This window comes from Sarcophilus harrisii, chromosome 2 (genome assembly GCF_902635505.1).
Source record: "Sarcophilus harrisii chromosome 2, mSarHar1.11, whole genome shotgun sequence".
In the NCBI taxonomy this organism is placed as follows: Eukaryota; Metazoa; Chordata; class Mammalia; order Dasyuromorphia; family Dasyuridae; genus Sarcophilus; species Sarcophilus harrisii.
Window position 1 is genome coordinate 433430401 of NC_045427.1, and position 16532 is coordinate 433446932.

At 45.6% G+C, this 16532-nt stretch overlaps 2 protein-coding genes across 10 annotated transcripts in view; one reads left to right on the forward strand and one right to left on the reverse strand.

Annotated features, from left to right (window-relative positions):
* Positions 1 to 5161, forward strand: part of NOL4L (nucleolar protein 4 like) — a 198668-nt gene extending 193507 nt beyond the window's left edge. For both annotated transcript variants that reach the window (XM_031954101.1, XM_031954102.1), the window contains one exon: positions 2524 to 5161. In XM_031954101.1, the coding sequence (XP_031809961.1) occupies positions 2524 to 2771 (248 nt within the window). In that variant the 3' untranslated portion in view covers positions 2772 to 5161. The remainder of the gene's footprint in view (positions 1 to 2523) is intronic.
* Positions 5162 to 11201: 6040 nt separating this feature from the next.
* ASXL1 (ASXL transcriptional regulator 1) overlaps positions 11202 to 16532 on the reverse strand; it is a 63429-nt gene continuing 58098 nt past the window's right edge. For 7 of the 8 annotated variants that reach the window (XM_031954104.1, XM_031954103.1, XM_031954108.1 and 4 more), the window contains one exon: positions 11202 to 16425. In XM_031954104.1, the coding sequence (XP_031809964.1) occupies positions 13435 to 16425 (2991 nt within the window). In that variant the 3' untranslated portion in view covers positions 11202 to 13434. The remainder of the gene's footprint in view (positions 16426 to 16532) is intronic. The other variant, XM_031954106.1, reaches the window with a different exon arrangement.

Consider the following 16532-nt stretch of genomic DNA (forward strand, 5'->3'; position numbering starts at 1 on the left):
AAAAGTCATTTGCTGTGGTCATTGTTACTCAAAAACACTGGCCACTTGGACAGTTGGTCACTCAGAAGATCAGGGCCAAAGACCCCAAATTAAGAAGTCAATAAATATTTGTTAAGCATCTTTTGTGTGACCAAAAGGAGATCTAAAATTTAGGGAAGAATATCCAGTCTCTACTCTCATGGAATTTACAGTCTTATAGAGAGATTGTTTAATTGACATCATGAGATTACAGAATTCATTCTCCCTGTAAAGCTACAACCAAAAGGCTTTAGATGAGACAGGTTTTGGTTCATTTCTTAAGAATCCATTCAGTGGGGCAGCTAGGTGAGGTAATGGATAGAGCACCAGCCCTGAAGTCAGGAGAACCTGAGTTCAAATCTGGCCTCAGACACTTAATACTTTCTACCTGTATGACCCTGAGCAAGTCACTTGACCCCAATTCCCTCAGAAAAAAAAAATCCATGTAATTCAGCCCCATGGGAGAGAACTTAGACTTCTTTGAACTTAAGAAGCCCCCTCCAGATTTAAACAATGAAGAGTTTTGAGAAAAAGCTTCCTAACCAGTAGTTTCTGAACCTCTTTTTTGTCACCATAATAGCAATTCAGTGAGGATTGCTCTATTGGTGAGGAAGGATAAATGAAGTATCTAAGCAAGAATTAAACTCGGGGGCTTCTGGTCTCTAAGTCCAGAACTTAACTACTGTACCCCCCAGCTGCTTCAAAGACTACGTGATTAGGTTTTGAGAGGACAAGTGTGTAGGGGTAGCTTTAACCTGGCCTCAGAGTCAGAAAGCCTGTGTGTGTCCCAGCTCATGAGCTGTCCCCAGCTCATTGCAACTATTGGCAGGTTGCTTCTTCTCCCTGGGTCTCATTTTCATCATCTGAAAAAGGAAGGGGTGAAAGGGAGCCCTACTTAACTTACACTACATCCCTCAGAGATTTATTATGAAAGCACAAGAGTTGAGGACCACAGCAAACTTTGTGTAGTGAGTCAGAAATAACACAGTCAAGTTTCATCTTGCCCTTGAATCATCCTCGTGGTGGTGGTGGACCTCACTGGGTAACATTGGTAACATGGGAGAGGAGAGGCTGGCTTGTCTCTTATGCTTAGCCCAGGTTTAGGGCATTTAAATCTGCCACTTTCTCTCTATTATTTCACGTGGAGGCTGCAATTCCTCTGTCTCCCAGAGAGCACCGGTTCTGGTCACCGTCCATTTCCATTGTTCTGGTGAGAGTGCCGGACTCAAGTGACTTTATACACATGGTGAGGAAGGATGGGTCATTTCCTATCTAAGGGTCATCTTCACTGACAATATCCGAGTAATAACACTTGAATTCTCTACCTCTCATTTTGTATGATGAGTCAAGAGTTTTGTGGGCCAAGCTCTTTAGACTTGTGCCCCATCTCCTAGGAGCGTTGTCTCACCGGTGTCCCCCATATGGGTGACCGCTGCTACCCAACTCTGGGGGATGGTGCAGAGGTCAGCAGGTTGTTCTGCTTGTTGGATGTCTTTCCCAACAACTCAGACACAACATTCAGAATCAGAGTTTGAATTCTGATGTGCCCTTTTCCACCTGCATGCTATCAGGCTTCTCTGTACCTTAGTTACCTCATCTATAAAATGACGTGTAAGGTCCCCTCAACTTCAGCTTCCTGTTACAAGTCATTTTCCACTTCCAGCCCTCCACGACCCCCTTTTATCTTCCCACATCTCATTTTCTCTGATGGGGGCAGACCACCCTAAGACTTTCACTGTTAGACCTGAAAAGGATCTTAGCACTTAGTCCAGCTGCCTCATTTTATAGGACACAAAGAAACGACACACGGACTTTCCATCTTGCCTTCGGCAGCCTCTCCCTGGGCACGCGTTGATCTAATTCCAGACTCCCCTGTTCTGAACAGATCTCCTCCAGGATGTTCTTGCCAACCACCTGGTCATTGTTTTTGCCCTAATTTCCCCTTGTTTGCTCCAGTCAGGGAGCCTCATTATCACTGATGTAAGGATCGCGGTTCTACCAAGATGCAAGGGGTGTGATGGGAGCCCAGGTCTCCGAGGACTAAGTCCCAGACTCTTTCCTGCCGATGGTGATTCACGAAGTTTATATGTGTATGTGTGGTGCAGGACACACGCTGCCCTCAGCTCAGCTCTGCCTCTCCAGGTCGTGTCTGGCTCTCGGTCACTTAGATTTACAAAGAGCTGCCCTCACTAGCCTGTGAGATTAGTGAAAATAACCAGCCTCGTTCTAGGGGTGAGGAAACTGAGGCTCAGAGAGGGGCTCCCCAGCGTGGGGGGTTCTGGGCTCCGAACCCGGTCACGGCCGGCTCTGTTACAGTCATGGTCAGCTCTGTTACGTCCTGGCGCCTTTCGGTGCCGGGGCCGGCGGGACCATGGCGGGTGCCCCCCGCCCGCTCCCCGCCGCCCCTGCCACGCCCCCGCCTTACAGCTTAGCTGGGGGCACCAGCAGGGCGGGCAGACAGACCGGCATCGGCCCCTTTGTAATTCTGGCTTGTCCCGTCCCCAGGTCCTACAGATCTCAGCATGAAAGGCGGGGCTGCCTCCACCACCGCCACCACCACCACTACCACCACCACCACCTCCTCCTCCTCCTCCTCTTCCAGCAACAGCACCAGCCGGGGCATGGCCACTGCCCAGCTCAGCCCCACGGAGATCAGCGCAGTGCGGCAGCTCATCGCTGGCTACCGAGAGTCTGCCGCCTTTCTCCTGAGGTCTGCGGACGAACTGGAAAACCTCATATTGCAGCAAAACTGACGCCCCAGCGCCCGGAGAGCTCCTGTGTCACATGACAGTTTCCACCCTAGAGAAAGGGGCTGCCCCCAGCTGAGGACCTGGCGTCCTCTTTCCCCTCTAGCTGGTACATTTTATTTAAAGAAAAAAAATGGGTGGAACCTAAAAGAGCTGTTTCTACACACACTCCAAGCACCTGGGACTTTGGGCACAAGGACACTTTTTATTTGTTTTGAATCTCACCACACAGGTGCACTTACCTGCTTGGAAGAAGCCAAACGGGCAGCTTTGGAGGGGGTTTGAACTTTCTTGACAGGGAGCTTGGGAGCTGTGGCCGTATTTAGAGTAACCTTCGTGGACCCTGACGTTAGAATCCCATCCCCAGATAATTACCTTTCAAGTCTTAGGTGAGCAGAATTGCATATTTATTGAGAAAAAACAAAATGGACCCTCCTCCTCCTCCTCTACCCTTAGTAATTTATTTTTCTGAAAATGGATTCTTTTGTGTTTGTACAGATTGCTAGTTTGTGTCTGTCTGATCAGAAGGAATTTATTCCTACGAACTAACATTCCATATCACTACAGTGACGAGGGGTGGGCAGCAGGGCGGAGAGGCAGAACAAGGCCGGCTTCTCCCGGGGTGGGCCTTGGGCCCAGGCCCCGGAGCTTGCAGCCCACATCCCCCGCAGTCAGCCGCCAGGAGACTGACCTGCACCCACTAGCTGTCGTGTCTAGACTCAGATATGCTCTCAATCAGACCCCACTGCTGCTACAGGAACACAGTCTCCTCCAGTCAGTAACCTCAGCATGGGCAGCGCCAAGTGGAAGGACCTCACACACATGTAACACCCCGCAGACAAACCCACCTCCATCCCAGACCCACTGCCGCGGCAGTCCCAGTTCTGCAAACCCCCTCACACGGTCACCATCTGTCTTCTACCTCACACTCCAGCGTGGGCTTTTCCCAGAACGGACGTGCCCTGAGCCTGCTCAGAATGGCTGTTCCCCAGCTTTCCCCGCCCCCAGTACCTTGACTATGAAGTGAATCCAAATTGGGTATCTGAGAAACGATGGGCAGTGAGCTTCCCCCAAGTCCAAACCAGCCAAGCCAGACACCGGGCCGTAGATAGCGAGCTGCCGGCTCCCTGACAGACCTCCCCTCTCGCCAGCCTCCTCGGGGGGCCGAGACGGGCCTTTCCCCGGGGCCGTGGAAAGGGAAGTAGCTCTCGGCGCTCCTCACAGGGAGGGCTTTAGGCAGCTGAGGAGAAAGCCGGGCTCCTCTAGACAAGGTGTCCGGCAGCTACGTCCCCCTCCCTCTCCACCCGGCTGACCGGTGATGGTAAAAAGCTAAGGGAAGCAGGGGCCACAGCATCTCCTGGGACCAGCTTCCCTCGGGCGCAAATGGTCCTAGAAGAAACCCACAGTCCCTAGAGTGTGAAGGAAAAAAAGCTGGCCTGGTTTCTTCCCTTCCTATAGGCACTTCCTTTTGCTCAGTGCAATACCTACCAGTGCTGCTAAAGCCAGGGACTTAGCTTAGACCTCAAAGGGCCCCGTCAAGGCCTCTCAATGCAACATGTGCAGTAGCCATAAGCGCAGCAAATGCTGCCCGATGACCTGGGAGACTTCTAGCTCCTCTATCTCAGCGACGGCCGCCTTTGCCCAGCCGAAGCAGACCAGGACCCAAGGGGCCTGGCCGAGGGGAGCAGACGGTTCCCAGCAAACCACCTTGGCTATCATTATCAAGACCCCTCTCCCTCAAACCAGCTCCTCTCTAGCCTCGGTCTCTCTCCCTCTTACAGCATTCAAGATGGTGGCAGGCTTCCCTCAGGAAGGGAGGGAGGGAACTAGATTGGACAATTCCTCCTTCCAGGCACAAAACCCATGACCTGGCTCTAGCCAGGAAGGCCCCTGGTTGAGTGGCAAAGGACAAGGGGCAACCGAAAGATGAGGAACCCACAACTCTGCCTTTCAACCCCCCACCAGAGGTGGTACGCTCTTCTCTTTTGCATACCCTGTTCCCAGGGACAGTAGGGCTCCCACACGCCATTTTAATCACACCAGTTCTGTCAAAATAAGCCTTCTCCTTGACTGATTTTTGGGCAGCCTGGGCCTCATCAGGGTTAAAACAGCCAAGACAGATCCACATCACAGCACATACTTCAGTGCCCAGAGCCTCTCCCCTTAGACTCCCCAGACCATGCACCGTTCGGATCACAGGACCCCCTAACGCCCCTCTCACCCCCACCAACACACACACTCAGCATTTGAATTTGTGTAAATATTTATTTTTGTGTGTGAACAATACTACAAAGTAACCAACAGACCTTTTGCAAAATGTTACCCCGAGCAATTTGTGAAAGTCTTAATGTTTAAAAAAAAAAAAAATGGCTGAGACAATCGCCGCCTTAGAATTCTTGTTATCAATTGCTTACGTTTCATCTTCTTGAGGCAGCAACCAGGCTAATCCCAGAGCTATCAGTCTCTTGACACACTGACGTAAGACACGGGAGAGGTTCCCCTCCCAAGGGACTGTGTAAAGAGCAGCATTTGCTACATTTGAAGTTGGATTTTTCTGAGTTCAAGCCGTCTTAACAGATCACTTTCGGCCCTGCCTTAGTACTGTGGTAAGAGTGTAGGTTTAATGTGAAACACGTGCCACTGGGAGAAGACGGGACTCTCAGGTGTAGCTGAAGGACAATAGATTCCCCATCACGTTACCATCACCTCCTAGGTTTAACCTGCACCTGGTGGGTCAGTTCGTTTTGAAGCCCTAATGATGAATGGCAGAATCTGGAGCAGGTTATTAAGTGGAAACAGGACCCCATTTTCTAGTATAGTCACAGAAGTCTGGGTTCTTGGTTTGCCTTTTTTTTCCTCATTTAAAGATGCAGCTTCTCTCTCCTCCCTCCCATTCCCCACTCCATACTCCTCACTGTCTCCCAAGTACCAGCATGCTTGTTCCGGCTGTAGGTTTGAAGAACATGTTCATGTCTGCCCTGACCTCCATTCCAACTGCAGCTGTGCTCCCTAAGGCTGTTTCAAAGGCCGTGTCTCAACTGTCCTAAATTCTTAAGGAAGGGCCTAAGGGCCAAACTCCATTTTGGATTCTAAGAGAAAAAGGAAAGGATGGAAGCGGAACACAACAGCAAGAAATGTTTGGGACAGGGCTTAGATGATTAGGGAAGGCAAGCTGTAAACGAGGAGAGGGGCGATGATCAGGACTTGAGACTCTGTAGATCAAACCCATGGGAGAAACCCATGATTGTGTTTAGCCCATCGGAAATTCATCTTTACCTTCATACCTTGTACACATGGATTATTCGATTCCTGAGGACAGTGTTGCAACGAGGGGGAAAAGTGTTCAGAGGATTTCCAAACAGGTGAGACCCTGTCTATTCCCAATCCAAAGGGCCACTCACCATTCCAGGGGTGGCTGGCGGATTAACTACCAGTCCATTTTCAAAATGCTGCTTTGAACTCAGAGGGTTAATATACTTTTAATTTGTAATTTTTTGTAAAACTTTTTACAAGGTAGTGTAGTATTTCACCAGAATACCAGTTTCAATCCGTCCATGGTCTGATTTTTATATAATTTAGTGGTGCTTTAGAAATTTTTGGTTTTTGTTGGTTCCGAGCTCAAGAGCTCAATTCTTTGCCTGTATCTACCTAAGACCAATGTGAACCTTTTGTCTTTTGGCTCCTAATTTTGGACTCAGTGAAAGTGTACTGTTTACATGTACAGATCCCCCCATCCCTGTGTGGTCTGCAAGACTCACTGTTGAGGAGGAAGATGCGCCTCACTCAACTCATCTGCTTAGCAAAGCCACAAATCTCTCTCCTCTTTTACCTGTGTTTCCACCTAAGAGAGAAAAAAGAAACATAATTTTTTAACCTGACCACAACAGATCTAGGATTTGCTACAAACGCTTCTGGAACTAGCAAATTGTTTCCTTTTTGCATGGATGGCCCACGGTCCTTTGTCTTGTGGTTGGTCTAGCAGTGATAGTCAAAGTAAGGACACCTCTTGATTTCTTCGGTTGGCAAGAGGCATAGATGGAGAATTGTCGTCACCTAAATGGGTCCAATTCTCCTCTTGATAAAGCAGAAGTTATTCCAGCCTTTGGGTCCAAATGGCTATCAAGGGACAAGCCCAGTAGGCCTTTCCCCTTTGGCACAATTGCAGGTTATTAGGAAAGTATCAATCTGACGCTTTCAAATGTGTCTTCAGTACTCACCTGGGACACTTAGGGACCCAGGAGGGAATCACCACCTTTTGGGAGAGGCTCAGATAGCAAGCACTTAAGACAATGGAAGGACTCCAAATTCTAAAGGTGACACTTTACTGCTTAATCAATTATTTCACCTCTAAATTATATTTTTACAGAGATGCACCTATGCAACTTAACGTGGCTTTTTTAAGCAGATGAGGACTTCCTCCTCAATGCTCTCTATAAAAATTATTTGTGTTCTATATAGTGGGTTTTTTCCAGTAAATGTGGCTTAATATTTTAATTCTTAGAATGTGTGTCTATTCTATGTGATGCAACTGAATTCTGTTTTGTTTGTGGAATGATTAGCACAGGCCAACGCCCTCCCCCTCACTTAACAAAAGACCAATGAGCTGTTAATCAAGCTGTTCTCTCCATGGTATTACTTGCTAAATGCACTGATTTCATAAGTACGTGGAATCCTTTTTCTTTGGAATCTGTATATCATATATAAGACTGAATCTACTTAATAAACACACTGTATAACAAACAGACTGCTTAGTACTCTGCATCTGGTGATCAAAGTGAACATCCATTTCTTTTTAAGCAAGCTTTCAGTACCCAAGGAAAACCACCACGAGGTTCAAGTTCTGCCTGCAGCATAAGTAAGCAATAAATGAATCTCTCAGGGCTAGAAGGAACTTCAGAGGTCCTCAAGTCCAGTAAACAAAATAGGAATCACAGTCTACAACATCCCTATCATCTAGTCTCAAAAGACAGTTTACAGCCTCCTCAAGCAGCCCATTCCTCCATTTGACAGTTTTGAATCCTTTCTTGGGATGAACTAAAAGCAATTCTCTGGGACAGTCCCCAAATAGGCCTAGGACAAGTTCTATTTCCTCTCATAAACAAGGATGCTTCAAATATGCAAAGACCACACTAAATTCTCACCTCTCAGTTCCTGTAGGTTAAACATTCTCAATTCTGTCACCTGATTCATTTATAACATGGTCCCAATCCTCATCCCATCTTGCTTCCTCCATCCCCCAGTCCACTTCAGTTTGCCAATGACTTTTCTAAAATGTACACGATTTTGACAAAGAACCAGCAGAGGAGACAAGTAGAACTAAAAGACATCAGTGTCACCAAAAAAAAAAAAAAAAAAAAAAAAATCAGATTATCTAGGAAAAGAAGGTAATCAACAGTGCTGGGCTGCAGAGGTGTGGAAGTCTAAAGTCTGAAAAAAATTGCCATTAGATCTAGCAACTGAGATTCTATTAATTCACCCTCACCTCACATAAACAATCTGTTGCCAAGTTTTGCTTTTACTTTCCCAGCTCTCTTTTAAATCTATTTTCTCCGCCACATTACTGCAGGCTCTCTTCACCTTAGCCCTATTACGCAGGAATACTGCAAAAGACTTCTGATGGATTTCCCCATCTCAAGTCTCTTCTCACTTTAATCTACCCCCAGATGGCAGTCAGGGATCTCTTCGAAGTACAGGTCTCACTCTGTCACTGGCTGTCCTTCGTGCCTGGCATGCTTCCTGGCTTCCTTGCGAACTCAAATCCCACCATATGCATGACTTTTTCAATTAATTCATGTGAGCAACACCTCTGCATGCCCAAGCCCACAAACAGAGCAATATTTTTCCTCTGAGATTAAAATACAACACACACACACAATTGCTTTCCTCCAAGATTATCTTCCACTGCAAAAATCCTGTCGTTCAATTTTTTGCATGTTATCTCCATTAGAGCATGAGTTCCTTGAAGGCAGGAACCATGTTTATTTTCTTTGTAACCCTAGTACTTTGCAATGCCTAGAACATAAGCATTTAATAAATGCTTGTTCATGGACATCCAGAAAGCAAATTGTTCCACATGTGATCTGACAAACAGAAAATAAGATTTGCTTCTCCTTAAATAATCATGCATTAAGCCCCTACAGCCACATGGATATTCGGAGGAACTTATAAAAGACATTGCTTCAGCAAGCTAATTATTTCCCAAAGGCAATCCATCAGAAAAATTTCCATTTCTGAGGAAGCCATACCAAAGAAGAACAAGCCATGATCATCACAAAGGTACCTGTGCTGCTCCAATTTGAAGAACAGCACTTGATTCACGATAGGCTGCTCCCTTGGCATTCTGATCTTACTGTCACTAGTGTTGGTTACTTTCTATGGTTTTTTTTTTGAAATGATTCCCAGAAAGCGGTTTTAAATGTGAGTTTTTAAGTTAATTGAGGAGGGGGAAATCATAGGAATTTCTAGATCTAGAGCAAGAAGTGATTTCCAGAGAGTTTTAAACATTCAATTATATTATAGGTAGATTTCAAATATGAATTGAATTTTGGGAAATCAATTTCTGATTCACAAGTTCAAGGTGAGTCCTGAAGGGAATGCTTTTGTCAAGAATCCAATCCCACCATGTTCTACCAACTAAGGTACTTTTTATATGTTGTTTTAAAGTTAACTTCATGAAGTAGGAAAAGCTGTGGATTGACAGCTGGCAGATCTGAGTTCTAGACCTAGTTGTGTCTGCCATTAATTATGTGATTATCGCTGAATTATTTCCTTCTCACTTTCCTCTATAATGGGGATAGGACTCCTTGGCCTAGTAAGTCTCTTCCTAGTTAGTACTAGTATCTGATCGCAATCTAAACAACTTATGCTCTTTCTTTTGGGGGGAAAGGAGGTCAAGGAGAGTATTCCTTTTCCTCTCTCTTCCAAGAGTAGATTCTATCTCTAGCCTCTAGTACAGTTGGCGAGGGGACCTAACACTAAGTTAAGTTTCATTCTGGTGAAAAATTTCCAATAGTAATGCAACTTACTGCTACTGGAAAAATCCAATTAGCTCCTTTTACTAACAACTCACATTTCTGAGGCATTTTGAGTTTTAACAAAGTGTTCCTCCCCCTCCAACTCCAAGATGGAACAGACCAACTTACCAGTGGTCATTCAGCTAGTTACTGTCGAGTACAGTACCCTTTCCTTACTCCATCAATCTGTCATTTATATGCTAGCCTGCTTAAGAGCCAATGAAAAAGCCCTTATCTTACAGGAGTTTCCTAATCATATTTTTGTCCACATATACTAGTTATCTATGCAATTTTTAAATTATTTTGTCTGGGGTTTTTTGAATAGTATTTTATTTTTCCAAATACATGCAAAGATAGTTTTCAACATTTACCTTTCCAAAATTTTCTCCCTCCACAATTTTTTAAAGGGTTTAATAGGCAAGTTAAATTAAAAAATAAATTCCAATTAGTATCATATTCCTTCCATACTTTGAACAAAACATTCTCCTGTGCTATGGAACCAGATTAATTCTATCCATTTCCTATCCATTGATGTCTTCCTATCCTATCCTAATTCTTATGACTGTTCAACAAAACTAAAGCTGGAGTCAGAAGAATTTGGGACAACTCAATACAAAGTTACCTCTTGTGGACTGGATGTCTAGAATGTCAAGCAGTACCAACTCGAGACTATCCAGACTAATCTATCATTTAACTTGAAATTTACGTTTCTTAGATGCAGGGCTTGCTTCAGTTCCTTTGTATCCTCCACACCCAGCGTATTGCTGGTGCACACTGGACATTTAATAAATGCTTGGCGATTGATTTTGTGATTAGCATAAATTAGGTCTAACAAAAAATTAACTTGCAAGGCAGTTAAAAGGTAGTTCAATCAGTTCCAAGTATGTAGACTACATAAGCAATGTCTGAGGTTAGCTCAGTTTCAATTGCCACACCTAAAACTAAGGTTCAGGTCTTCCACTGTTCTGTTCAACATACTTTAGTTAATGCATATAAATCATTTGAAAAGTATTAACAGCTCCCTAATTGTGATGGGCCTACTGACCATCTCCTTCATTACTACCTGAAAGAAGCACAGGAGTACAATGCGAGTCAGTTTTTGCTTGCAATTTTAAAGACAAAATTCAGGAGAAGGGCTTTATAGTTTTCGACTTAGGGCAAGGAAAGATTAGACAACAGAAAGTTTACCTTGTCCTTATTCAGTTTTCTCTCTCTCTCTCTCTCTCTCTCACACACCCCTTCATAAATTCAATGAAGCAAAGGGATCACTACAATTGGACCAATATCACATGATGTTTTTCATGGAAAATACCCAGAAGGAAATGAAGTCTTTTCTCCGTCCTGTACTTAGTACCCCCAAATCAGTGAAATGTGCATACTCCAAATAACAGACTACTTGGTAAGATAATTGAAACCACAAATGCAGATTTTACAGAAAGTTTATTTTTTTCCAATACCACAAGGGACATACAAGAGCAGTGCTTTCTCTGGACAGCTCTGCAGGCCAGACCAGTTTCAAACTGTACACTATAGTGGCCCCAAAGGACACAGCGAAGAAGGAAGAAGAGGCTCAAAAGGGCTTGGGCTCTCTGCTCCCTATCTTTGGTAAACAGGCTTTTGAAATTGTCACCGACTTGCCAATACCGCATTTCAAATCACCACTTTGTTCTCTCTCATACTTCATATCACAAAGTTGCCACAATGAATTTAAAGGGAAGAAGTGGATGAGGGAGGGGGAGAGGCCAGAGAGGGACAAGTGAATGATCCTGACTCAATTCAATTAAATGCACTGTTGCCATACAAACTGTATACTTCTTACAGAAGCACTCACATGGGGAAATTAAAATTAAACAGGAGAGTCAAGTATGTAACAAGAAAGGATACAAGAAAGGGAGGAACAGGGAAGAAGAGGGGACAGAGCATGAAGACTGACAGATGAGCCTACTCACTAAAAATCGGCTGGGGAGGAAAACCAACATTATACTCTTATCTTCCCAATTCTACCATCCAAAGTCAGGCCAAACCAACCCACGCGACCACATTTTCCAAGACGATCAGGCTTACTGGGCTCCCTTACAGTTAGCTCACTACACTGAATTCAAACCCGTGAGGACACTCCTCGTGCTGCCGAGGAACATGTGAGGGGGCCCCACAGCAATTAATACTGTCCGTGACAAAGGGCGCCTCCTTGTAAATGTTCCTGGAGATCTGCTACGATGTATGTGGCAGCAAAAAACCACGGCTGCAGAATTTAGACCTTTAAAAAGAAGGCGCAAAGGAGCAAAATGTATTTGTTCGGCAAGGTGTAGGCAGGTTGACCTTGAAATTGCACCTGCAGTCAGCCTACCCACAATTACCTCTGTGAGAGAGAGCCTGGCGGATCTGACAGGAAATACCTCCTTGAGCCCACCCTCACATCGGATGGACCAGAATACAGTGGCTCTGACTACAGATGTAAATTAGTAACTAACACCATTTGAATGCAATACTGCTGAAGACTGAAAATAAGGGAACAGACCTTTATGTTCTATGTACAATACATCCATTTACAGAATTGGCCAGTACTGTGTACAACATATAAATACATGATAAAACATTAGAGATGCATAGAGTATACTTACAAGAGCCAAATATTTCACTTTATACATCCAAGAATAAAGAGTTAAAAATATAAAAATAAGAAACACACACTGCTTTGAACTGTAAAATGACTTTCACGTACACAGCTGCCGACTCACAGCAAGTCCAAAATGGTCTGGAGAAGGTCTCTGAGGTGGAAAGTCACTTGCCCCACTACTGAACTCCTGAGTTGCAGGGTCTTGAGACAGCAGCAGTGTGTGGTCTTTCAACAAGAAAACTGGCTCCCTTCCCTCCCAATTCCAAACCCATAATTCCGACAGGTCTAGGATCCTTTCAATCCGGTGAGAGATGTCAAGGCAGGAAAACTTCCAAATTTGCTTCTCAGGAGTGGAAGGCAGGAACTCCTCATGTTGAAATTCCCCAGGGTCAAAATGGCTCCATCTAAGCAATCGCCTAAACGTGGGTCAATAGCCCTGCATGACAGGGCTGAGTTACTGCAATCTCACTCGGCTCTGAGGAGCTCAAAGATTCTCCCTTCACTTAGGAGAGTGGGAGAGAGGGCAGGAGGGCAGTCGGGCAGTCAGTTGGGGAGGAAAATGCTGACTTGTTGCAAAGTAGCAGAAAAACAGGTGACAAGAATCAAGTGGAAGACTGAAATTGTTCTGTTTAAGCAAGGAAGCTCCTAACCTAACTCGGCCCCTCATAGAGAACTCAGCCTTCTAGCTCCTCTTACCAGTTCTGTTGAAGGTCAAGTGGCTCCTACACAGGACCCACTGGAAGGCAGGCAGCCTCTCAGATTCAGGGGTTAGACTTGGGAGGTTCAACAAAGTCTCTATAATGGTGTTGAGTTAGAAAAAAACCCCTTCAGTAAGAGATGATCTTCTGCAAACCCGAGAAGCTCAGTGAACAGAAGACTTGAGTGTTGTAGACTTGGGGGGAGGGAAAACAGGCGTGGTTCCTGCTCAGTGTAATATTGTCTCTATTATAACAAATAATATTTTCTTGTGTACAGATTTCAGATCATTATCAAAATACACACACTAAATATACATTTTTTTTCCCATGGCCATAATTTATTATCTCACCACAAGGCACAATACACAAAGCTTTGAGGGTCCTATACAGTCATCGTGACAAAATGCCCCACATCCTTTACACATAATCATAGCTTTTAGGCTACAGGAGCATTTGAGTGAGATTTCTTCCATGTTGCTGCTATCGGTGAACATTTGCACAGAGAGTGATGCACTGTGGTTTGCAGTAAAGTTTGCTTTGTGGCTAAGCTGCATCACACTCCCAGCTAGGCTTCTGGGAAAGGCCGGTGTGCTAGATGAATAATTAAAACTGGCAGAATTCAACTGCAGCTTAGAAAGCTTCCCATAAAATGCCTGCTTGATATTGAGCTGGGAGGGGATGGAAGAAGGTTCTAATGGTTGATTGAGCCCTTTTCCAGGTTCTCTGGGGAGCTTGAAGAATGGCAAATCCATGACAAGGGGCATCCCTTGAAAATGCTCCATGAGTTCAAAAGGTTTGTGGCCAATGGCTTTCTTGTTCTCTGCATTACTCTTGGGAGGGCCACCCCCACAGGCCAACACGTTCTCATTCTTGATGCTGTTAAAAGAGCTGGGGGGTTGCTTTGAGGACCATTCGGCTCTTGATGTCTGGACTCCTCCTCCATCTTCTCCTCCTCCTCCAGATACTATGCTTTTGCTTAATCCTGGTTTCTTACTAGGAAAAGCTGGCTCCACGTTAGGGATGTTGGGAGGCAGGGGTTCCACTGACCTGGAATGATTCAGGGCCACAGCTGTGTTCCCAAGGAATCCAGAGCCAAAAAGCTTTTTCCCTTGTCCACCAACATAGGTTTTGTCCACTGGGGCCCCAGAGATTTGATTGGGACCAATGGAGATCACATTTGGAGACAAGAACCGAGGTATCCTCGTGGTAGTTTGCTTTCCTGGACTTTTACCCAGGGCTGAATCTACATTATTGTGTTGTGGCAGGCTGGGGGATACAGTCAACTCTTTTTGCTCTTCAAAACTGCAGGAAGAGAATTTTTCTTTGGACTCCATTTCTTCCACTTTCCCAGAAGATCCTACCAGGTTTGCCGATGGCTGTGGGGAGCCTGCATCAGGGATAACCTTGGAGATCTTTGGGGGAGTGTTAGGGACAGCCTGCATACTCTTGGGCTTAGGAAACACTGCCCCAGGATTATGGCATTCCTGTGGAAGCAGATCCCTTAAAGCCCTTGGGGGACTAGAGATAGAGCTATTTCTCCCGGCAACATTTCCATCTGTCTCAGGATCGTGAGCAGATTCTCCAAAAGAACCATTGCTACTCTGCTCCATGTTTTCAGATAATGGCTGTGTAGCTTCCAATTTGGTAGTATCATGTGCTGCTGGCAGTACCTTCTCCAAGGTCAAGTCGCCCTGTAGCAACTGCATCACCAGTGGATTATTGGCCTCGGCTGATGGCATCGTATGGGCAAGGCATGGAGACCCTGGTTGTTTTTCGGAACTGACTTGTGGTAAAGACTCAGTGGGCTCCAGAGGAACAGATACATGAGACACCCAGCTTTGAAGCTCAAGCCCTTTGTCCACTGCAGTTACTGAAAGCAAGTCTGCCTTGCACGGCTCTCCGTTAGTATTTAAAGAAGAGTCAGATTGATTCCAATCACGTTTCTCAGCCACGCTCACAAACGAAGATTCTTGTCCAACAGCAGCTTGCCCAGCACTGGGTTGGAGGCCCGGATCTGGATCTGTCTCTGCACTGTCTTCTGTTAGCTCAGCTTCCAAGTCAGAGGCCGTGTCTGTTGACTCACTGTGAGTACTCAGTGCTTCACAATCTCCATTAATTTTAAGTGTTTGAACTTCTTCAATCTGTTTACAGACATTATCCATATCTCCTTGTGTTGAGAGTTCCCAAAGTTGAGGAAGATTATCAGAAGGATTAATGCTATCTCGGGTTGCAGGGTGGCAACTGAGTAAATCCAATGTTTGAGAAGTAACCTTTTTCTCTGGGTCACTTCCATTGTGCAGTTCAATAGTTGAGGTGCTTTCCCTAGAGTCCAGCTCTTGCTGTTGTACTGTCTGGACATTGGATGAGTCAGATAACCAAGAAGTTACACTGTCAGCAACAAGAGCTTCTTCATCTTTCGAGTTCTCTTGGCCAGCGCTGCTTTCCTTTGTGGGTGGATTTGGGTCATTAAGTCCTACCTCATTCAACAGTCCATCTTGCTGCCTTTCATCCAATAACAAATCAGGGATTAGACTGGGTACCAATGAATGTATAGAGTCCTTCACAGTGGAATTAGAGTCCAAACTTTGGGCCTGGTCAGCCTTTTCTAAGACAACTTCTCCTACCTGAGACTGAATAGAATCATTCTCTGAGACAACTGTCTGTCCCTGTTCGTCACTCTTCCCTTTCTGAGAAGTGGCACAAGACTCATGTTCAGTCCTTACATCAGTAGGCAAATCAGGCTTCTCATTCAACCTGTCTTGAACTAGGGTGTCGGAAGATGACTGCACCACAGCATCATTTGGCTGGTCATGAGAAACAACAGTGAGAGGTGGCAGAGCCTCTTCTGACTCACTTGTGAGAATGCCAGCAATTCTCTGAAACATGCAGCCTTCTTCTCCCATGGGAGGAGAGGACAAGTTGTCTTTCTCAGACAGCAGCCAGTCGCCTTCAGGAGTCTCTAACACGGCTTGTTCCCCATCTATGACATGACCAGGCGGCAATAGTTGTGTTCGTTGTATATTTGGCGCACACCTTCCGTGAGTCCTCTTGGCTCCCCTGTGCTCGGGATGGTCACTAGCCTCACCTCCACCGCCTCCTTCATCGGTGTTCCCTCCACCACCTCCCCCTGGCCCACCCCCACCTCCAATGGAGGCTGTGGCAGCTTCTCTCTGGGCTCGGGCTTGCAGAGCGCGGGCCTTAATGTCTGCGAGAGTTCTGGCACCAGTTCTGCCCCGGCTGGAGTGTTCTGTGTTGGGGACAATGCGGGGGCATATCTGGTAAGCGGGCTGACCTTTAACCACCCAGGGCGGTTTGATACGTGAAAGTTGAATCTGAAATGAAAAGAACCAGAAAATATTTTTAATTCCTTATATGTCAGATCCACATTTATCCCCCACCTCACATACAATTCCTAGAAGGGAAATTTCTAGTGGGATTA